Source organism: Telmatherina bonti (assembly GCF_933228915.1).
Source record: "Telmatherina bonti genome assembly, chromosome: 14".
NCBI classification, from domain to species: Eukaryota; Metazoa; Chordata; class Actinopteri; order Atheriniformes; family Telmatherinidae; genus Telmatherina; species Telmatherina bonti.
The window spans coordinates 13,475,915-13,499,875 of record NC_136612.1 but is presented as its reverse complement, the minus strand read 5'-3'; the positions used below and the strand labels follow the sequence as shown (position 1 = coordinate 13,499,875).

Genomic DNA, 23,961 nt, shown 5'->3' with positions numbered 1-23,961 from the left:
CTCATCACATGGAGTGGAGGACGAGGTGGGATTCATAACAGCTGGACATGACCACAAATGACTGAGAGGGATGAGTCCTAAACAGAAACAGCAGACTAGGTTTCTTTGTGTACACATGACCCTGGCGGCTGTGAACTGCAGAATACATTATGAAGGCTACAAACAAGCTTTGCTCTGACTTAATGTTATCAGCAGCAAAGCAAACACGTCTCACTGACAGTACGTAAAAAGGGAGAATGTGACTGCACCCCATGACTTGAGGAATTCCAGATATGCTACTTTAACTGCAGACGAGGACGTGTTGGTTCTCACAGACATCTGGCCTGAAAACATCACCTCCATAGATGCAGCATGGAGCAAACATTCCACATACATGTGCAGTTATATGTGTTTAGAAAGTTTAGGTACAGTCAGAATGAGAATTAAGAAGCTTTAGAAAGCTGCATTATAAGAAACGCCTGCATTCAAAATGTCACTTCATAAAAATAACATTTTCATCAATAAAACTTAAAGGTGGAGTATGTAAGAGTTTCAATATTTTCAAAATAAGTTAACTAAAAAAATAACTACAATCATAATTAGATAGTTTAAAAAAAAAAAAAAAACCATGTAGGTTCCAGTCTGTTCATATTTGATGTGTTATTAAATTACAAATTTAATTAATGACAAAGACCCTTCTTAAATGTTTGCCTACCAGTAAAAAAAAGTGCTTTTTGTCATTTGTCATTAATTAAACTTGTAATTTAATAACACATCAAACATGGACAGACTACAACCTACATGTTTAAAAAACTATAATTATGATTGTAATTATTTTATTAGTTAATTTATTTTGAAAATATTGAAACTCTTACATACTCCACCTTTAAAGTAAAGGTACTTCGACAGCAGAGAAGAAAGACCAATGTGTCTGATTTATGTCCAAACTCTACAATTTGAGTGATGTCATTCACTAATATTTTGGATCAGTTTTAGCTTTGATTGCAGCATGCATTCACTGTGGCATCATTCCAGGCTTATGCAATGTTACTTTATTCATTTAATCCGTTCCATGAAGTTATTTCTTTCTAAGATATTGATATTGGGAAAGTTGGACCGCTGCATTAAGCTTTCTGCAGCTTTCCTAAAACTGATCGATGCGGTTAAAATTGGACAATCAGCATGTAACTTTAATGGTATCTACACCAGTTTTTCCACAAAGTGAGCTTAATTATTCCTGGACTACCATCTTGGAATATGTGAAACTGAAGTAACCTTGCTGAGTTTTATCCAGGTTATAGGCTTTTTTATATTGATTTATTTGTTTGCCAAGCAGTGAACTTCCAGTGCTGCTCAGCTGTTTGGTCCAGAGGCTTCCAAGGGCTAGGCCCCTCCCTAATACTCACGTATGAAATGGGAGGGTATGGAAAATGATAAATACTTTGGACATACTTGCACTTGGGACAACAGATGTAAATTAATATCCAGAATACTTAGTGCATGCTCTTTTGTTTTTATGTTCTGACAAAACCTGACAAGATTGGATTAAAACAATTCCTTTTTATGGGCTGTCCCAAATAAGCCCTGAAAAGTCTCCATCTGATCCAATGTGCAGCTCTGAGGGTTCTGATGAGAACTAGCAGGACAGATCATATTTTTCTAGTGTCTCTACATAAAATCTAGGATAAAGTTTAAAATTCTTCTCCTCACATATAAGATCTAAATTAGATATCAGAGAGCTCATAGTTCCATATAGTCCAAACAGAGTCCTCTGCTGTCAGACTGCAGGTTTACTTGTGGTCCCAGTCTCTATGGTACGATGGCATGCAAAGCCTTCGGCTATTAGGCTCCTATCTAATGGAACTATCTCCATGTTCGCAATAATCCAGAATGCTTATTACATGTTCTTTTGTTTATGAAGTTGCATTGTCACAAACAAACAAATTTAAAAAAAAAAGAGAAAAAAGTAAAGAGGTAAGAAACGAGACAAAAAGAGCTTAAAATAAATTACCTTTCATTTTCCTTATTTTTTCTAACCTATAGTCTTTACTGAAATATTGAACTATTATTATTAATTATTTAATTAATATATTTAATATATTTAATATAATTAAAAATATTGTAGTTATCAGAAGGAACACTGACAAAATCTTTTAATAAATTTGTACGATCATGTTGCGAAATGACAATGAAACACTTAATTAAATATTTATATTATAATATATTATATATTTATATAATATTTACATAATATTACATTATATTTATATTTTAATCATCGTCAGTTTAAATAAAAATGATCAGGTATAATAAATGACAGAAAGAAACAAAATCTCACACGTCCGATAAATTAAAACATAAAGAATAAAATTAGTTTAAATGAAAATAATGCTCACGTTCAGCAATTGAACAATCTTCACCTGTTTAATGTTTAATAAAAGGAAAAAATGAAGGTCGAAGTTGACCTTATTTTAAACGTCACAGTTAACTGTGTTGACAGGGATTTCACACTTTCTAGCTCCACATCAAAGGCTTCATCAGTAACATATTCAGCTATTTTAAGAAACTTTTTAATAGATTTAAATGTGGAAAATAGTCGTTTACAAACACGTCGTTAATGCAAAGTGGTACTTAAAGTTTACACGTTCATAAACGTTCAGTGAATAATCTCTACCTTCATTCTGGAAACATTGTTCTTCCGCCTTTAAACCGCGATGTCAGCTCCAACAATGTGTCGTCTGTTTTGTTTTTAGCTCCTTTTAGCTTTCTTGACCCTAAAACTGGAGCGTAGTGGTGAATTTAGTGTCCACTTCCTGTTTATGATAGTCACGTGGTCACCCTTCTGTGATTGGTCAACAGGGAGCCAATCACAGAGCGCTTCTCATTTAATAAAAATTAGTCTTTCGAAGAACAAAAGATGCCAAACAAAGCAAGACTTTGTTTTTTATTAATGATTTTTATTACACTTCGTTTGTGTAAGCCTTTTTTTTCTCCCCTGCATTGGTTCCTAACAACAGTGGCTGGTAAATAGTCGCAGTGTAAAACAACAACAGAGATAGTTGCTGTAAAAAAAGGGAAATAAGAACAAAAAAAAAAAACCCACTTGGGTGAAGTATACATGACAGCAACATAGGCTTACAGTTTCAGATTTAAGGGATGATAAGCCAAAACTGCGGTAGCTACACAGATCAGTGGGTTTCCTGGTCTAGATGTCAAAATGTTGATATTTCAAATAGACCCTTACTACCTTATACAGCAGGGCAAATTTAGAATAAATTAAAAAAAAAGGAGCTCGTTCAATAAATAGAACAACTAGAAAAACAAACAAAAGACAAAATAAATAAAAAATGTTGAACACAACATAAAGTGCATTTCTGTCACATTACACATAAAACACTGCTGTTTGATGTCTGAACATTAGGTTGATGTCTGCTTAATCCACTATATCATAAGGGATCCAATGACTGTACAGTATAACTGAAAATAATGTAGATGGGTTAACTGTAGTTAATTATACATTTTGGAATGAAAAAAAAAATCCACAGACAGAAGATATGAAGCTTCACAGAAATTCCACAGTAATTTTTCCATCTAAGGAATTTCTGGCACCGCATCATGATGTCCACAAGGTGGCAGTCTAACACAGGTGCCCTGGTGTTCAGAAACTCTGTTTTTTTTCTCTCTCTTTTTACACACAACAACAAACAACACCTCACCACAAATTATTCTCTCTACAAATCTACTCCTGCTTTACGTATAATCTTGTACAGTTTCACTGACAAGTATGCTCAGTTCTATGAAATTGATGGATTGCATATTGTTATACGTTTAAGTACAAAAACAACAAATAAACGTCACATGTTTCCAAATAAAAAACACTGGCACTTTCTGTCACACCTAACATTAGATATCAATTTTGGATAAATATAAAAAACAATGAATACTCCCATCTAAAAGCCACTTTCATAACTGCCTCCTTGTTACACTCTGAGCACACTTAAATATAGAATTGCACATTTTTACTATGATCAAAATGTGTTTGCTTGGCTTATTGCAACCTTTTGCCTTTTTTTCTTCTTTTTTTTCCATTGCCATGTCTAGAGCACGATGTAAACTTCGTGATTGGGGACAACTAAGCATGAAAAAAAAACAAAAAACAAATAAAAAAAAACCCCAAAGCAGTGGCATCATCAGCACATTGCATAGTGTCCCTGTGCAAGTTAACCTACCTCTTTCTATCCCACTGAAAATCAGCCCTTTAACAGATCCGAAGACGTCCGATGCACCTTTCAGCTCCATCACTGCTAGCATTTTGGTTTCTTGGTCCAGTTTCTGCTATGTTTTAATGATATTCCTCAGTGCATCGCACGTGGAAAAATCTTCCTGGTCCTGACACCTTTTAACGACTCCCCACTAAGGAAACAAAACGATGGCACCGGCGCGTTTCTGAAACGGGAGTAATGCCCGTTTCTAACACAAGCCTGCTTGTTTTACACAAAGCTCAGAGTTAGCTTGTTGTGTTCAGTTGAAAAGTTGTTCACAGTGATCGCTACCTCCAGGTCTGCTGTATATTATTTTAAATATTCTCTCACTGTCCACTGTCAGACATGCATTAAGACATATGTTTCTACTATATACGAGACACATTGTGATTGACACACCGTACATACACTGGTCTACATCATGACACCATGTGCACACATTTTTTTCCCAACTGGTGTATGCTTGTTCACATCTTCTCTACATGTCACATGTCATCTATTTGGTGTGGATTCTTTTATTATTATTATTATTATTATTATTATTATTATTCATTTATCCTTTTTGTTTTTTCTTCAGGCAGTTATGTCTCCCTTCATTTGGAGTCATGTTAAGTCATAATATGATGCTACAGTAAAAGGCATTGCATGGGAGAATCTCAGTCTGTCATCAGGAATGATGCTTGGAGCTACGAGCGTTTCCCTTGTCGGAGAGCGCGGTGCCAGCGCTGGCGGAAGCAGCGCCGCGACGGAGGCCTCCGGAGGAGGGCTCTGCTTTCCCCGCCCCGTTCCCTTTCTTCTCCTCACTTGACTTTGAGATGTCCTTTGCCTTTCCCCCGTCCTGTGATCCCCCTTTAATGGGCCCCAGCACGGTTTTGGCCACGCTTGTGAGCTGGGTAACGAAGCTGGCTTTGTCCCCGGGAGACATGGGCCGAGACCTGCTTGAGGAGGGTGAGGCTGCGTTCGAGGAGGGAGACATTGGATTTTCCTCCAGGACCTCTAGACGTATCCTCTCCTCCTTGGCTCCTTGGAGGCTGCTTGTCGGCTTCTCCGCTCTGTGTCTGGCTGCAGAGTGGGTTTGGACCTGGGTTGGGACCGGAGGTGCAGGTCCTTTGGCCTTCGTGGCATCACTCCCGCCGACGCCTCCTTTCTCTACGCTCTCGGTGCCTTTTCGCTGCTTGGGCTGCTCGCCTGCTGATACTTTCTGTAAGTTAGCTTTGTCAGCAGCTGTGGAGCTTTTTTCTTTGTCTTCTTTCTTCTCTGGAGCGCTAGAAGCAGGTCCGCTGTCTGCCTGGGCACTTTGCTGCTTGGCGTCTTGTTGCGGGCTCTTTGACGGACCTGGAGTTGAGGCTTTCTCATTGGGTTTACTCTTGGCGGTCTCGGAGGCCGAGGCGCCAGCATGCGGAGGCTTGTTCCCAGGACTTAGCTTGGTCGCTACGGGCGAAGTACCAGACTTGATCTCAACAGAAGTTGAACTTTCGCCACTCTTTCTAACTTCAGCGGTGGTTGATGTTGGCCTGGTTTCAGTGACGCTGCCTTTGGGCCCTTTAGCAGAAACTGCGCTCTCCGTTTCCACCTCATTTGACTCAGACTCTGTTGTTTGGGTGTCCTTTTCTTTTGCTGTTACCAGAGTGTCTCGGCTGAGCGGCGACTCCTGCCTCCCCAGCCTCCTCGCGGGCTTCAGACCTGCTATCTCTCCTCCCATAGGAGGGGAAGGTGAGGAAGAGGAAGACGGAGATGGTGGAGCAGGTCCGTTCTCTCCTTCCATCTCTAACAAGCTCTGTAAACTGTGCTCGCAGTGGAAAGACTCCCTCCGGTAGTCCCCGTGAGTTACCTCCAAGCTATGTTTGCGTAACGACACGCTGCCTGTCAGAGGAGAAGGCGACGATGACGATGAAGATGAGGAAGGCAGGATCGGCGCCCCTAGCTTTTCTGCAGACTGTACCCGCTGCAGCAACGGGGACCTGGGCGGCTCGGCGCTCTTGGGGCGAGGGCGGGCGACGGGAGGCGAGGAGTGCAGCTTGGCGGGGAAGATTTGTGTGGTGTTGGAGCTTCCTATGGAGTGGCCGGTGAGAGGCGGAGGAGAGGAAGTGGTCGGAGACGGGGTGTGAGCCAGAGGCGACAGCGGGATGTTGCCTGCAGATTTGCAGCGTGCAGATCGGTACTGGCGGTGAAGTTTGGGAGAAAGGCCGTGCAGGGAGCTGGGCCTCATGTGGTGAGAGGCCGCCGGGGAGTTGGGGGTGCTGGATGCTGGGGAGCTGCTCTGAGACGACGTGCCTGGAGACAGATGAGGAAAGTTAACATGCATTTTGTTTCAGTGTATTGTAGGGCTGCGACGATACGCTTTTGTCCCAATTCGATTCAGATTTTTTGGATGCCGATTCGATTTAAATTGCGATTCTCAATACTCTTTGATACTGATGATTTTTGTAGATTAAAAATAAAATAAATGTGTAAAACTTGTTTTTTACTCTTCATTTTCCTTGATTTTAATGAGGAAAAAAACAGCTCAGTAGCCAGACCATCATTCTGCTGCTTTAACGCCCAAGAAGACGAGTTAAAAGATTAATAAAAACAATAAAAATGACATTTATTTATTCGAAAAAAAAAATCAATTTTTTAACAAAAACAATCGATTTTAAAATTGTAAAGCATAAAAAAAATCCAGATTTTTTTATTTCGATTTTCCCACCCCTAGTGTTTTGTTCAAATCCTCAGATGTGATGAAGCTGCAGCAGCTGCTGCGATGGTGTCGATGCTTCTCATACGAACCCAAGTAGGAGGACTCCAGGGTGGAGCGGTAGCTCTGAGTCGGCGAGCGGGCGGTGAGGCTGTGGGTGGGGGAGCCTGGAAGACTGTCTCCAGAAGACAGAGAGCGATTTAAAGAGGAAAGACTCCGGCTGGTGTGGAGCAGGTTGGACTGCTTGGTGATCTTCCTGAACAAGGAGCTGCGCTTCTTCCTGAAAGACCAAAGTAAATAAATAAGAAAAAGGAGGTGAACTAAAGTTCATTGTGGACACTCTTCATGTGAAATCTATTTTCCAGCAACATACTCTTGTCCTTCCTTGACTCCTGTCCTCTTGCTGCGCCGGGCCATCTTGGACTTGTAACTGGACTTACGCGCAGGACCGACTTTTATTGAGGTGTTTTCAAAGGGTGTGGTCGTAACTGTAACTTTGTTTCCACTCTGTAGGTTATACATATTCACATGAATTATATTAATTCATATTCTTTTACCTTAAAAAGATTTTTTAAAAAAAATTAAATATGATAAAATTTTAATTTTTTCTCACCTTCAGGATAAGCTCCACCACCTCTGTATGGACCAGGCCATGGACTGATTCCCCGTTTACATGCGTGATGAGATCACCAGCATGGAGTCCAGCCTCCTGGGCAGGACCACCGTCCTCCACATGCTGATAATGAAAAGAAAAAACATCAGTGTAAACATATTTTTTCAATTAAGACAGATACTAACTTAAATCTCTGGTACAAGATGTGTGGTATTCTTCAGAGTTCAACACATCATCTGCACCAATTTGCTTTCCAACCACATTCCCTTCATATTTTATAGAACAAGTTTATATTTTTCCAGTTTAAATATGCAACAACTCTTTGATATCAAACTGGAAAAGAAAAATATAAAAATAGAAGAATGCCTTTTATTTAAAAAACTCAGAGTGGTCTGTAAATATTTTGTAGAGTAAATTTTAACGTCTGCACATCATATCCTAACATTAGGTAAATACACCGACAGGTAAAGAGCAACACGTGGCATGTTCGACATTTTAATTACTCAAGTAATTCAACAAAGAACTGTGCAAAATAAATATAAAAAAAATTGTGAAAATAAAACCAGCGTCACTAATTCCATTGGAATATGGAGGGTAAGTGTCTGCCAGGAGCTGCTTATCACATATATCTGATAAACTCTAGAAAAGCTTCGTCAGACTGGTGGTCTGCAACATGCAGGTGTGTTTTCATAAAATACCAAGGAAAAAAAGACAACAGTAGGGATCCTAGTGAGGCATCTGATGAGAAAAAGGATTAACAAATAAAAAAAAACATTCAAGGCAGTGTTGAGTCTTTTCTATAAAAAAGAACACAACTGAGCATGCTCTGCATGTTTTAGACGGTTCCCCACTAAAACACACTCAAATGAAAAGTTCTGCATAAGCCTTGACCCATTGATCTGAGTGAGGTGCGTTGCAGGTGGGAAACATCTAAAACCTGCAGGACAGGAGCTCATAGGAACCAGAGTTGGAGATTCCTGCCTCATACCAACTGTAAAGCACGGTGGTGGAAGGATGATGATTTGTGCTTGTTCTGCCTAAACAACACAGAACCTGGACACGATGCAGAACTCCTCTGTAAACCAAAGTATTCCAGTCATGAGCCGAACTCAACTATATTCTCATTTGAGCAGAAACAAACTGTTGGAAGAATTTCAGACAGGATTTAGAGCTCGTCATAGTACAGAGACAGCACTGCTGTGTGTTGATCTGTCTTTCCTGTCCATCCCCCGCACCCCCCAACCGGTCACGGCAGAACCGGGTCCTGCTGGAGGTTTTTCTTTCATGGTAAAAATGAGTTTTCTTTCCCGCCGTGGCCTCGTGTAGCTCAGGATGGGGAATTGGATCCAAGTCAAGATTGGATGCAATCTGTTGGTTTTTCTTATCAAGGCTATTTATAATGAATTATCTTTAACTGATGTGTGTGTGTAAAGTGTCCTGAGACGACATTGTTGTGAAGTACCGCTATATAGATAATGAGGAAATGTATTGAATTGAACAGTCAAATGTGATGCACTTTGTCTCGAAGCAAAAGCTTGGCACATGAAACAGGACAACGAACCCAAACACAACAGAAAAGCTGAAACAGAACGGCTGAAAAAAGTCGTTAAAGGCTGTGGTGGTGACCTGCGAGAAGCCTGCAGACTTCAGCGAGATTGTAAATAAGAGAGAGAGGACCACAATTCCTCCAGGATAATCTGAGGGACTACAAGCCAGTGAATCACGGAGTAAACTCAAGTTGTTGTTTTATTTTTTATTTTAACAAAATACTTCTGCATTTTTACTTTGTTTTTGTTAAATAAATCAGGACATGTAACACGTTGTTGCTCATCTGAGACTGTATTTACCACATCTTTAAACTGAAAGAAGGTGTGTTTGTGTGTGTTCTGCTTGCTCTGCTCTCTCACCCAGACCATGTGATGGACGCTGTAAACATCACTGTCTCCCATGTAGACTCGGATCGCTCGGAGAGTGAACCCGTACTTCTTCCCAGAGCGGTGGATGGTGATCGGAGAGTGCAGGACGCTGACCAGCGGGCTGTAGTCTCGGCTGGGGGAGGAGTCGCGAGAGGAGGGGTTGGACGAGAGGGAGCGAGGAGACATGGGACTCGGCAGGGGGGACACGCCATGCTGCTCCACTGAGGGGAAAGGGATGAAGTTCAGGGTGAGCTTTAGCATTTATTCCTAAGTTTCAATCAAAGTTTTACTTACCTGCTGGGATGATGACGGACAACGCCGTAGCAGAGGCAGATTTGATAACTTTGCTTCCTGGTCGTGAGTTCCGCTTTTCTCCTTCTGCTGAGAGCTGCTGGTGTCGGACCCTCCGCAGCACGAGGTCGGTGGTAGCGCTGGCTGGCAGGGGCAGCGACGCATCAGCCGGCCTCAAAAGTTTCTCTGTGGCAAAAGCCAAATATTACAGTTGATGGTGGACATTAAAAACAGATAGACAAATCCTATTCCTCAGTATGGCCTCACCTCCTGCCGCGAGGCCATTTCCATCTTTGAGGAATGTCCTTAGATCTCCATGAGAGGAAATGGTTCCCATTGCTCCCTCCAGGGAGGTTCCTCTGGTTTTCGTCGGTGGCTGCCTGCTGGGAAAGGGCAGCTCTGAGTCCTGCTCCAGAGGGGATGCCAAGCGGTGTGTATCCATCAGCGCCGAGAAGCGTCTTCTGGCCCCTGATGGAGGGCTGGAGTCGCTTTCAGTGAAGGAGGACTCCGAACAAGACAAGCGCTTCCTGGAAAAGCAAAGCGGCCATAATTTAAATATCACTGCACACTGCAAAAACTGAAATCTAACTAAATAAAAATCTTAAATTACGTACACATATGCTTATTTTTTTTAAAGGTAAGATAATTCTGAGTTTTTATTCCAGAGAATTCCTCTTGTTTTAAGAGTATTTTTTACTTGTTTTGGGAAGTCTTGACAAGCCAAATTTTCTTGTTCTATTGGCAGATAATTTATCTTATTTTCAGCAACGTTTACATAATTTTTTGCAGTAAGGAAAAGCTCTCCTCTTATGTCTCCGCTCACATCTCAGGTGAACCAGTCCTCCAGCTCTTGTCTCTGAGGGTGACGCCTCCCAGGCTTTCTCTCTTGGCGACGCGGTCCTCCCTGGGGACTTTATGCTCCCTCAGAGTTATGCTGTGGGGTTTATGCTCCAGCTGAGACAGATGCTCCATGCTGCTGTACACCTGCAGATCCGCACAACATCACAGTCTCAGTCATTCTGGGGCAATGATAGGTGGACAGTAGGGGTGGGAAAATCTAATCGAAAAATCAAAAATCAGGATTTTTTTGCTTCACAATTTTAAAATCGATTTTTTTCAAGTAATTACAGTGAATCCACTGTAAATTTTTTGTAATTTTTAAATTGTTTTATTGATATTTTTACTTGTCTTCTTGGGCATTATAGCAGCAGAACGATGATCTGGCTACTATGTTGTTTTTTCCTCATTGAAATCAAGAAAAATGACGAGCAAAAAGAAGCTTTATACTTTTTTTTTTTTTTGTTTGTTTTTAATCTACAAAAATCAGCAATATCAAAGAATTGTGAGAATCACAATTTAAATCGAATCGGGACCCAAAAATTCAGAATGGAATCGGGACAAAGGGATATCGTCCCAGCTCTGGTGGACAGATGAATACTTTAGGGAAAGAGATTGTGCAACTCAAGGTGCAGACCTTGCTAAAGCGAGGGGAGCAGGATGAGAAGCGATGGATCTCCACCGGCTCGTCGTCGTTGGTGTCGTCTTCATCGTACGATTGCACATGATGGTAGCGCTCCGAGCGGGCTGGTGATGAGACGGAGCAAGAGGTCATTGTTTAGAAAGGAGCATGAGTTCATCCAGCACTAAAACATCATCCCGTTTTTTCTTCTTATTCCTAATTCTCACATGTTACATGTTACTGCCATAGGCGTGTATTTCATGAGTCATAGACAGTCAAAGCTGCAAACTGAGACTGGCTCTTCCTTTAACCCTTCATAGGGCACTCAATGAAATAACTTGAAATTAGAAATTTTAACCTAAAGTTGTCCTTCTGGTATGAACCAAGACCTCCATTCTGTTGTTACATGAATGAAAAAAAAAGTTTCATGCTGAATATGAAACAAAACTAAGTGATTAAAAATAGTCACTTACCCCATAAAGGGAGAAATTGACACATTAAAGCTTATAAAAACATATCATGCCAACAAATGTCTTTCTCTGCAGAGTATCAGTCTCATAATGATTACAAACACATTTATCACATGAGTTACAGCTATGTATCACAGTCTGTGGCTAACATGTGCATACTTGCACATGTATGTTCCAATTGACTCACTTATATCAGGCAATTTAAAAACATGTATACACTACAAACTGCAAAAATATGAATGTTTGGTATCAAGATTTCTGCCCACAGCCTCACAGATAAAATCTTTTTTTAGTTTAAAAGGCTTTGTTTGGGTTCAAATAGTTAAATGTGTGTGCATGCATGTTTTTGCGAGGACTGCAGTTGTGCTCAGATTAGCTTGTGTGTGTGTGTGTGTGTGTGTGCAAGTGGAGCTTTGGAATGACTTTAACATACAGATGCTCTCCGTTTCTACAAATACATGCTGTGTTCAAGTGTTGGGGGAAAGCTGGGACATGTGGATTTACTATTCTCTGTAGTTACAGGATGCTTTCAATGACAGAATAACTAATCCTTTCATGCATAAATTATACATGTTTATCCATATACAATATTTACTTCTACAGATATGTATACTTATGATTCTTATTTCTTAATGCTTAAACATACAGACATATTTTTCCAGGGCAGCCTCAGCAGTCAAGTTTTAAGGCTAAAAGTATTTAAAATGAACGTATAAATAGACATTGCACCGTAAAGGCCAACCAAAACAACAACACAGAATTTATTACTAACAGTATTTTGTAGAAATAACACACAGATCAACAGTGACAAAGCCTTTCCTCATCTGCATGTCATTTTCTGGAGTCTTGGCTTTTAGAAGAAAAAAATATTGGCATTGACACGAACACACAAAAGACACTATTTATGATTTTCCTGCAAGTGTTTTTGTCTAGTTAGACTTAGAGACTTAGACTTTATTAATCTCACAGTGGAAAAATGTACTTGTTATAGCAGGTAAGGTTATTCATGCAACTATTTACCCACTATCCTTACAAAACCAACTGCAGCTCAGCTTGTTTTTGGCACAATTGTGAATTTCAAATGTTTTCTTGCCTTTATTCCAGCCATGAGTTTTGTTCTTTTCAAACAGACATAAAACTTTCTAGTTAGTAGGGGAGCTTTGGCTGCTCCTGATAAAACATTTCAGTCATTTATAGTCATTTGCAATAAAAAAAACAAAAACAAACCAAAAACAACATGTTGTCTTTGTCCAAAATTAAACTTTTCTGCAGCATCCCAGAAATAAACTTACTGTCAAAGTAACTGGTGTCTTCCTCTGACTCTAAGTGAGGGATGAACTCTGCTTTCTGTCTCAGCAGGCTGTTCCAGTCTACCTCTGTGAAGAATGAGTGCTGCTTCACTTCAAAAGCACCACCTGGAGGGAAGAGTAAGGAAGTGGGAGGGTGTGTACACAAAGAGGAGCGAGTAGAGGGAGAGATAGCTTTAGCCTGAAAGCACTTAGGTATTTCGACCCTGACAGAAGTTGACTTATGTGGGTAAACTGAACCCCTGGGCAGACATGCATGATAACGATTAATCTTCTAGGTCAGTGAGTCCCATTTAGGTGTAAGAGTACCTGAGGGGTGCTTTCAGTGATGCAGGAGGGATTCAGATCCTTTACTTAAGTCTTGAGCTAATGTACAACTACAACTGAAAAAAATTTAACCTTCAGGAATTTAGAAAGGATTTATGAATGTCCTCTTCCTGTTGTTTTCATTAATACCACCATGCAACCAGTTAGGAATGCTACCTAAACAGAGCAAAATGCATCTTCGAGAGCATCAACATTTTTAATTACTCAATTGTTAAGGGAATGTAATTCTCAGAGAACTACTTGTTAATGTTGGCCTGACATTTTGTGCTTGCTGGGATTTGACCACTAAAAATATAGTCAGAGCAGAAAATGAACTCTGTATTTTATGACCCTGAAATAAAAGAACATTACATGATCTTACAGACGTTCAAGCAGCATCTCTTTTGAAGTGGACCTTAGTTTATAGGGTAAGGCGGCAAATAGAGCCCAAAACAGTTATTCTGAATAGTACTTAGCTGATTTGTTGGTTTAAAAAAAAAAAACTAAACTAAACTAAAAGATTTTCAGATTGTAAACTAAACAAAACTGCAAAATGAGTATGGTGGAGTCCAGGTATAAAATGGCTCCACAAACATATAATACTAATATTAATCAAAGCTAAACTGAAAAATGTTTCATAACGACAATAGTTGACACTCAAAAAAGTACATTTGTGGAGCAGGTGATGGTAAATTTTAGTCTACAAATCTAACTCTGTAACTCTAAAGGCCCAACCTGCTCCAGACACTATGAAGTCATATACAAGCTTACATGATGCATTAAGCTCAGCAAAGCCAACTGTGATGCCAAGATGCTCATCTGACAGTTTTTTTTTTTGCTAGATTACTGTTCCTCCTTCATCTTGGAAATGCATCTTCCCAAGATACCAGAATTAGCAGGAAAAAAGATGCTGACATAATTTGCAGTAGAACACAGAAATAAAGAGAAACTTAAAGGCGTCATCACCCGGAAATTGCACTTTTTCAAGTTAAAACGTGTGTATTGGCATTGACGGGAAGTGTTAACATCCTTGGAAGCCTTTCTTTTGAAGACGGTAAAGTTATTCCGTCTGTGTGCTTTGTTTGCAGCAAAACTGTCCACAAGGCTGAAGTCTCGCAAACGCGTGTTTTTTTATTTGCCCCTGGGACTTTGTCATCCCGGGTTATGACTCTTTTAATACAATTTATGAAGAGTTCTGGTAAAAGAAAACTCTGCAAATAGCTGAAATGTCCAGCTTTACTTGTAATAGATCGAAGAACCTGAGACTACATGCACTATATGTACTTAATGGAGTAACACACACTATGTGTGAGTAACACACGGGGGATGAGTTCTGTGCAAAGCTTTGATGACATAGAGCTGAGGATAACTGTCAACAACAGCTTCATTTTCAGCCAGTAGTTTTGCAAACGTTCAATGAAGACACCCGGGATTAACAGAAACATTGCTGCCAAACTGTCATAACTGGACTGGCTCGCTCTTTCTGCAGCTGAAGTGCTAAAAGACATGCTAAATAAAATACTTAATATGTTGTTTTCATGTGTGATTTCCCATCTAAGTAGTTTGGTTTGGTTAAAGGGATCACTGTTCTGTTTACCATGTTGGTTGGGTTTATTTGAACTGATCTGAGATCTGTCACTTGGCCTCCCTCAGGTGACACCCGCTCCCTGGTTTACTCAGGGGCTTCCAAAGTCACATCTCGAGGGCCACTGTCCTGAAGGTTTCGGATGTGTCCCTGTTTCAACACACCTGTTTTCCATTTAATGGATCCAACAGCTAATGAAGCCCTGCACAATGACTGATTATTTTGAATCAGGTGTGTTGGGGCAGGGATGCATGGAAAACCTGCAGGATTGTGGCCCTTAAGGACCGGAGCTGGACTCTCGTGGGTTTACTGGTAAACAACATTTGACCGCAATGTGACAAACTCAAAACGTGGTAATTTTTGCTTCAGTTGGTCAATGAAAACAACCAGCAAGTAAACAGAGAACTCAAAACAGTGAAGTAATGAATAAATATGTCAAACAGCCAGTTGTGAAATACTGAAACATCAGATTAGAACAATGTTTTTCAACCACTGTGCCGTGGCACACTAGTGAGAGATTATCAGGTGTGCCCTGAGAAATTACCCAATTTCATCTAATTGGTCTAAAAGCAGCTCTGTGTTCATCCAAACAGGCCCCAGTGAAAGATAATAAAATTCCTCCTTCTTGTGTTTATCTGATTTCTATTCAAGAGGCTTTGACGAGATGGACTTTATATGAATAATATGGACTTTTAAAACAAAAACAAAAATCATTTTGCTTTGTGCTGTGCCTTGTGATTTTTGTTGTGAAAAAAAGCGTGTCTTGGCTCAAAAAAGGTTGAAAAACACTGGATTAGAAGAGCACAAAGTCATCAAATGTAGTTAAAAAAAAATCCAAAACGAAAACCAAACTTGACTCCTTCTTGCAGATGACTAACCTGTGCCCAGCCGAACCAGTGGATTTCTCTGCAGCAGGGCGGAGATCAGGTGCTGGGCATCAATGGGAAGAGCCTCATCCCCTTCTGGCCACACTATGTCATCTATAGCAACAAGAGGTAGAAGGTCCAAAAGTTAGGCTTATCTATTAGCTACATGCAGTCATCCAACAGAGATCTCCCATTCCCCACCTGTAATCACTTGTCCAAACAGTTCCTCTGGAGTGTCTCCAAAGAAAGGCACACAACCCACCAGGAACTCATACAGGATGATGCCCATAGCCCACCAGTCCACTGGCTTTCCATAACCCTGACGAAGAATAACCTCTGGGGCGATATACTCTGGAGTTCCACACACCTAGAAGCAAAGAAACTCTTGATCTAGCCAAATACTGGTCAAATTTCTTGGTCGAGATTACAGATATGGTCAGTTTCTAAGTGAAATCAGTGGCACAGTATCATAAGGAGAACACAGGTTCATGTGTAGCCAAGTAAATCACCCGAAAGATGCCAAGACAAGATGAAAGCCCTAGTGAGTGTTTTCATGTGCAGATGGGCATGCACTGAGTGCTAACAGATTCCCAGCTGCCATGATGAGGCCGCGAGGAATAATGAGGTTTCGTTTCAAAGCATGTGCACCAAACAAAAGGCTTGTGAATGCAAGTCTTACCTGAAAGAGAAATGATTGTAATAACAAGGGAAAGTAGTGTTGTGTTGTTCTGCCAACTGTTAACGGACTCATTTAGTCAGGCTTCAGATATGGCTGCTGCACAATGGAGTGTGGCAGGAACATTTCCATCGAAATGAAGACTTCAAAGGACAATTTATTGTGATGCTGATTGGATCGTAATGTATTTGAGCAGTCCACATTATAAAAGTGCCAACAAAACTTGTGTTACTACTAAATGTTTAGAATACAGTTTGATGTTTTTCATAAAGTCGTACCTGTTTGTCCAAAAACTCGCGTGTATCCTTCTCGATGTGGCCTTCATACAAGTTGGTGGTCAGACTCATCAGACCCATCTTGGATAGACCAAAGTCAGTCAGCTTGATGTGGCCCATTGAGGTAATGAGGAGGCTGAGAACAGACACACCAGCGGTAAGGTTAAGTACTAGTGTTTGCATGATGTAGCAGTTTGAAGAAAACTTAACTGCCTCACTTGTCAGGCTTGAGGTCACGGTGAACAATGCCATAGTTGTGTAAGTACTCCAGTGCAAGGACTGTCTCTGCAAAGTACATGCGCGCCATCTCCACAGGCAGAGCCCCAATGTTCTTCAATAGAGTGGCGCAGTCCCCACCTGCCAACAGAATTCATGCTCATGAGTGTTTCTGCTGACATTAGTGGTTACCACGAATGGTACCAAAGTTAATTTAGCTTAAATTTAGCACACTGAAACAAACACAGTAGAAAACGGAAAGCAATGAGTGTGATGTGTTGTTTGGTGGAGTAGGTGTGGTAGCGGTGTTATTGGGTTTTATCATGCTAGCAGTATGGCTGCAGGAGCATAGTGTATTTGATACTTATCAGTGCAAACTACAATATTTGATCTCTTGATTTTTCAGCAGTCGGCATGATAAGGTTTTATTTTTATTTTGTTTGAGAGTTCCCATAATTACCTCCGCCAAGGAGGTCATGTTTTTATTGACTTTTATCTGTTTGTTTGTTTGTGTTCAAGATAACTCAAAAAGTTATGGACGGACTTTCATGAAAATTTCAGGAGTTGTTGGAAATATGGAAAGGAAAAACTGATTTAATTTTGGTGGTGATCCGGATCACCGTTTGGATTTAGGAATCTTTTAAAGGATTCTTTAACATTGTGAGATAGGGCCATTTTCAACAATTATGCACGTAACTCCAACGAAAATGGTCACTTAGGAAAAAAAATACAGGACAAGCTGGTAAACTAAACTGGTTTAATTGGCCTTAGAGCTAAAAAAAAAAACAAAAAACAAGTTTGTGAAGATTTAATCCTTCTAAGCATTTCCTGGATAGAACCTACAGTATTTTAGCGTTAACGTTAGCATTTAAAATATGAAACAGCTTCAGACACAGGCACCTTTTGATTTTGCTCCAGAAGGGCTCATTAGCCTCTTTTTGTAGAAAGTAAACTGTGTTCTGTTGGGTTCTCTCTTAGCTAGGCTATATATTATGAATTGGCTTGAATTGATGTGTCTGTAAAGTGAGATGACATTTTTGTAAAGTGGTGCGATACAAAGAAAATTGAATTGAACTGAACTGAATTAAAACCAAGTTATTATGTATCACTGCCATAGTAGGTTACATTATTACAGGTGATGCTGTTGTGTTTATGAGGACGCTATGTCTGGTGCTTGATCTTTTTTGCTATTAAACTGGTTGTGGCCAACCAGAATCAGCCTTTTCAGCTTTAGCTACCGGTAACTTTTAGTCAGCATTCGGTCAACGTGTAGCATCAGCTCTGCAGGTTCTGTATTGTTAGCTATTAGCAGGACTAGATGTTTGTTTGTTTTGTTTTAAAATGAAAATATAATAAAACATTACCCAAGCGTTTAGAACTACTAAAGTGAACACAAACTTGTATCCTCACTGCATTTAAGTTGCAAGTTGTAAAACCTCAGAGATTTGTTCACTCAGCAGACTTGCTGTTATTAGCAATACATGCTAATACAGCATTATGCTTTACTCCAAACAAACAACATACATGAAATGACATAAAAAAAAAAAGCGATTATCCCCAGAGGAAATTTGTAGTCAGTACTAAGATCTAGTAGGTAATATATACACGGATAATGCGTGGACAGAACAATTCACCACTTCATCAGTTGTATGAGCAAGATGGCCATGTTGAGGTTTAAAGGCAAGGCTGGTGTGTTTCCTACAACTGGCTGACTCAGATATCTAACTGTGTTTTTCCTACTAGGAAATGTTGAAAATTAGCATGCTATTTGCCTGGCAGTGGAGGAGACTAAAGTAAAACTTGACATAAAATTGCATTGTGATAGGAGAAAATAGGTGCAAAATAATGGTCGACGAACTGCTGCTTTTCAGCTGTACTTCACTATTTTTCACTTTTTCAAGCTCTTCAAGTTTTTTTAAGCTTAGTCTTTTTGTGTTGTCTTCAGCCCTCTTTCAGCTCAAGCTAGCCCAACTTTTGGCCAATCGGCAGTTGATGTTATGAGCAGCATCGTCTGCAAGGGCTACGTGATGTTCATTCTTTTGGAGTTGAAATTCAAGCCTTGATTGCATTTCCAAAAACCTGAGAATAAATTGCACAAAGACCATCATGCCACACAAAAGTCTCCACCGGAGTTAGCTTGTTGTGTGCATTTGCTGTATTGTTTTCAGTAGAGGTGGGCAACTCGAGAGCCGCAGTCCTGCAAGTGTTAGGAGTTTCCCTGGTGCAACACACCTGACTCAAATCAATGGCTACTTAGCAGTACTGCGATTATTTAATCTTGGGATAATCCATTATTTTTAATGTCATTTCATGTATGTTGTTTGTTTGGAGTAAAGCATAATGCTATATTAGAATGTATTGCTAATAACAGCAATGAGTAAGGTGTGTTGAAGCAGGGAAACTCCCAACACGTACAGGACTGCAGCTCTGAAGGACTAAAGTTGCCCACCCGTGGTTTACAGCACTAGTTAAAAATTTGGACAAACTTGTCCTTCTAAGTCCAAGTGTACAAACTTTGGACAGAGACAGTAAATCATGACAATTTCCAGCCAAACATACAGAAGCTACATTTATTTAGACCATGTTGGAGTGTTTTCATTGACATAAAATCTACGTAAGAAATCTTCATCTACTAGGCGGCTCCAGTGATACAATGTAATCTCTAAATCCTCACCTTCCACATATTCCATGACCATACAGAGGTGCCGTCGAGTTTCAAAGGAGCAGAACATGGAGACGACAAAGGGATTCTCTGCAAAGGTAAGGATGTCTCTTTCCACAAAGGCCTGCTGGATTTGGTTCCTCAGGATCAGATTTTGCTTGTTAATCTTCTTCATGGCAAACCGCTGACGTGTCTCCAAATGGCGTACTAAATAAACAGCACTGGTTCACATGCACACACACACACAGAGGCGACATAGAAATGCTTTACTATTTATTTTCTTTGGCTTTCTGCTGCTTGGAAAAATATTTGTGTTCATATCAGAGGTTACACATGTGGAAATATGTCATTTACACAATAGCACATTCTCATCAGCAGTATGAAAAGGTCCTAAAATATGCTGCTTACCCATATGCTCCGTTACTGATCAGCTTAATGGTCTGGAAATCTGCTTCTCCTGGTGGTTTCATCGCTTTGATTTTACCCTGCAAATCAAACACCACAATGAAAAGACTCAACATCATTTCTAAGAATGAGCCCCTTAAGAAGTTTATTACATGTGTATTAACATCTCTGTCACCACTTGATTTTATCATTGGTGCTACACATTGTGGTTTACATCCTCTTCTCTTCCTCTTCTTTATTTATCTTTCATTTTTTTCAGTTTTATTTTGCCTGTTGGAAGCTTTAGCAGCGAAGGCTAGTTTTCAAAGAAAGGGGGGATATCCTGTTTTCAGAGCGTCAGCATGAATTAGCTAAATTAGATGAATTAAAGTGGGCGTGCCAAGTCATTAGAAGATGAGACAGACATTTTCACTGAGGGCAACAACATTTCGACTAGTCTGACGTAATGGTGTGTAAAAAAGTAAGAAAAGCACTGCAGTCAAGAGAGCTGACCAAACAGGGGGATTATTTTGGACCTCACCTCTGTTGAGTCATCGGTTTCAGGCGTTACCGGCCCCTCGCTGTCGTAACTCTCCAGGTTCACCATGTCTGATGACAATGAAATATCCAGTTAAATCAGCCAGAAAACATTTTCTCTTCTTAGAAAACACATTTGATCACTTTCATTCACCTTCAATTGGGTCTCTGGTCAGCCCCAGCTGGCTGATGATGTAGCGAGGAATGTCTGTTTTCATCAGATGGCCCTCCTTGGCATGGTCCTCTGCTGCCTCCAGTAGATGGTAAAACTCCTCGGGGTTAAACTCCTGCAGATTAAGATTCTGCATTCACTGCTTGTACAGTAGTATGGAGATTTGTTTCAACAGTCTGACAGTCTGGAGTCACTTTGTATACACTACCCTCACTTCTGTTTTAGCAAGAGAGTCTCTGTTTGAGGATAAGCTTTACAAGGTTTATGTTATGTTTCAGTCATTCTCAGATTAGTTACAGATATAATGTATTCTCCAGTTCCTGCCTTGTAAACCATAGAGTTTCAGCAGTTGTTAAAGGTTGGTGAATCCTTTTGAATTTTCTACATTTCAGCATAAAAATGGTCTTAAGCATCATCAGATTTTCACACGAAACCAGACTACATAAGGAGAAGCAGATTCTTTTTCAGCTGTTCCCTTTAGAGGTCACAATCTTACCCAATCCTCTTTATCTTCTTCTCTTACATCACTTAAGTTCATGTCTTCTTTCATTAAATACATAAATCCCATCTTTAGTCTTTATGTAGGCCTCCTGCCTGCCAGTTCCAACCTCAGCATCTTTCTGCAGATTTTTGCAGATATCCACTATCCCTCCTCTGTACATCTTTAGTTCAGCAACATATCCTTGGTTTTTCTTTAGAGTTTTAGCACTTTTTTTCTCATTACATTCACAAAGGGTAACTTTTCCTGGTTTACATAAAGCAAACAAGCCCCAACCATGAAACTGCTACCACCATGTTCACAGATGGGATAACCCTGTTATGAATGGAATGCACTGTATGATCCATGTAATTTTTCTTCTTCTTATTATCATTAAAGTGGGACTATTATGTGCATTTCAGGCTAATTTATTTTTATTTCTGAGCCCAGAAGGGCTGGGATTGATGGAGTTATTATCACAAATCGCTTTATTTACTTCAGTCCGACCCTCTCCGTAGGCTGTCAGATCAGCCTGTGGGCAAACGGATTGAGACTCTTCCGCATTAAGCCCCGCCTCCCGCCACTGCGCTACATCGGGAGCGCACACCGCAGCTGCTTTCACCGTCATTGTAACATCTCATAAACAGAAGGATTAGGCTAATATGAACTCAATAAAAAAACAAAATACAATGTCAACACATAGCATACAGCCCTACATGTTGGAACCTGAATCAGACCCTGAAAACGAAGTGGAAAACAGCAACCCACAGCAACGAATGCAGCAGGATGTCTCTCTTTGGTAAACTCACCAGCCATCGTTGGAAATAACTTCATCCCACGTTTTCCACCCGCCTGATGTGTTTGTACATGCCCTTGTTAACCAGTAGAAGGTAACCAATCACCGAACCTTATCCCCCGGGACATCACAAGGATTTCCAAGTAGAAAAACTCTCTAAAACGACACGTTTTTCGTCGCCATGGAAACCAAACGGAGAGCGTGCTGGAACTCAAACTCAAACATCCGTTTAGGTGATAAAAAACAGTGCCGTTTACATGTCTGATGAGGATCCAACACTGTAGAAAGCTCAGAAAACTCCAAATACCATAATAGGACCCCTTTAATAATATCTAATTTTTTCTTATTTTATTCTTTTTAATTTGTTTTGTTTTCCTATTTCTAAAGCTTCTTATCCACCCAGTGTGATGTCTTATATACTTTGATCTTGTACATAAAATTTGCTATCCAAATAAACCTGCTTTGCCTTGCCTTTAATATCTGGATTCTTTTCTCCTCATATGTTTATTTTAAACAGATTTATAAATAAGGTCAGAGAATGACAAAAAATCAGTTTATAAACTGTCATAGCTGTTAAACTGTGAGGAGGAACTCATCTGTTTTGTTTTTAAGATAACTGAATTTTAATCATGCAAAGAAAACGATTAAACTATTTTATACTCCTGTATAATCCTGAATGCTTATTTACACTTTGCCACAAAAACGTCAAGAACTCACCAAGAACCTCTGACTCTAAATCAAAAGCAGTGCCATGCAATCTTGAGTTGGATCAATAAATCCACTGTTTCAGCTGTCACTCATCGTCCATACCAGCAGGTTATGACTCATACAGGGGGCCTCAGTTGACATCCTTTTTTCTAAATAGCTTCACAGACAAACCCAAACTCAGCCATCCTTCAAACTTTAAAAGACGCCGTGGTCATGGTCTGTCTGAGTCAGGCTGGATGGCAGCAAATCAGCAGAGGTCTGCTGGAATTAGCCATCCTGTGGCATGGCAAATTTTAATCTAAATGCAAATGTCTTCCACCATCCACAAAGTCTCTTACTAATCCTATGTCTCCTTTTGCTTGTTTTGATTTTCTATCTCCTGCTGTGTAATAGACCAGGCTGCTTAACTACTTTTAATGGGCTTAAAAAAATATATATATTTTTTTTATCATCAGAGCTATAGCACTCTCTGTTGTGGATAATGGGTCTACAGAACGACTGTGATCGTTCCAGCTGGATTGTGTATTAATGAACTTACCAGACACTCCAAAAGCCTGGCAGGTCTGGAGATGATGATGAGAAGCTTTTTCACTAACTCTGTGACGAAGGCTACCTCTGAGCTCTCAGAACGCTCAAAAGCCTGACAGAGGTAAAAAAATAAAAAAATAAAAAAATAAATAGAGACAAATATAGATTTATATAATTAATAAAACACATCTGAAAACAACAGGCAGAAAAAGAAGGAGGTAAAATGGCAGATTTTGTGATTAAAGAAGATCAAAGATTCACAAAGCTGTGGAGGAGGAGGAGAAGATCTGAATGCGAAACACAGAAGAAAAAAATTAAACCCAACACAGGCAACACTGAGCAATCAAAGCAATTTAATCAAGCAGAGAAGAAGGGGTTGGTGATGAAATTCCCTGATACCTGTTATCTGCTCTGGCAAATCACAAGTACAATTAGCCTTTGTTAGCCACATCTCAAATTGACTCTCACTGGAGGCATCATGTAATGAATGAAATTACAAAGGCTTGAACTAAATCAGCAATGTGTACTCATCCTGAGCATCATATTATTTCAACTTGCAGAAGAAATGTGTTGTATGTTTCTGTTGTAACTCATAAATCTTCTCGACAAATCTAATAATACACTGGTTGATCTGCATAGATTTTATCTGCACTAATAGTGTTTACCAGTTTGGTTTGTTAAAATTGACAAGTTCCAGTTGAGACGCTTTGAAAAAAGATGCTTTATATATTGTTGTAACAGAAGCATCAAAGGTGACCAGCGTTTTTAGCTTTAGCTGATTAAAGTTTCCTGCTTGAA

General features: G+C 40.0%; 1 protein-coding gene across 1 annotated transcript in view; it reads right to left on the bottom strand.

Moving 5' to 3' along the window:
- Positions 1-4,908: 4,908 nt before the first annotated feature.
- LOC306765930 (microtubule-associated serine/threonine-protein kinase 1-like) overlaps positions 4,909-23,961 on the bottom strand; it is a gene marked incomplete at both ends in the record, with an annotated part of 66,290 nt that continues 47,237 nt past the window's right edge. Inside the window, 19 exons of the mRNA XM_079253470.1 lie at positions 4,909-6,515; positions 7,011-7,198; positions 7,292-7,425; positions 7,532-7,654; positions 9,439-9,668; positions 9,742-9,924; positions 10,006-10,265; positions 10,562-10,722; positions 11,213-11,322; positions 12,960-13,082; positions 15,744-15,845; positions 15,933-16,098; positions 16,686-16,818; positions 16,901-17,039; positions 19,573-19,781; positions 19,969-20,045; positions 20,486-20,553; positions 20,636-20,768; positions 23,174-23,275. Of these exons, the coding sequence (XP_079109596.1) occupies positions 4,909-6,515; positions 7,011-7,198; positions 7,292-7,425; positions 7,532-7,654; positions 9,439-9,668; positions 9,742-9,924; positions 10,006-10,265; positions 10,562-10,722; positions 11,213-11,322; positions 12,960-13,082; positions 15,744-15,845; positions 15,933-16,098; positions 16,686-16,818; positions 16,901-17,039; positions 19,573-19,781; positions 19,969-20,045; positions 20,486-20,553; positions 20,636-20,768; positions 23,174-23,275 (4,248 nt within the window). The remainder of the gene's footprint in view (positions 6,516-7,010; positions 7,199-7,291; positions 7,426-7,531; positions 7,655-9,438; positions 9,669-9,741; positions 9,925-10,005; positions 10,266-10,561; positions 10,723-11,212; positions 11,323-12,959; positions 13,083-15,743; positions 15,846-15,932; positions 16,099-16,685; positions 16,819-16,900; positions 17,040-19,572; positions 19,782-19,968; positions 20,046-20,485; positions 20,554-20,635; positions 20,769-23,173; positions 23,276-23,961) is intronic.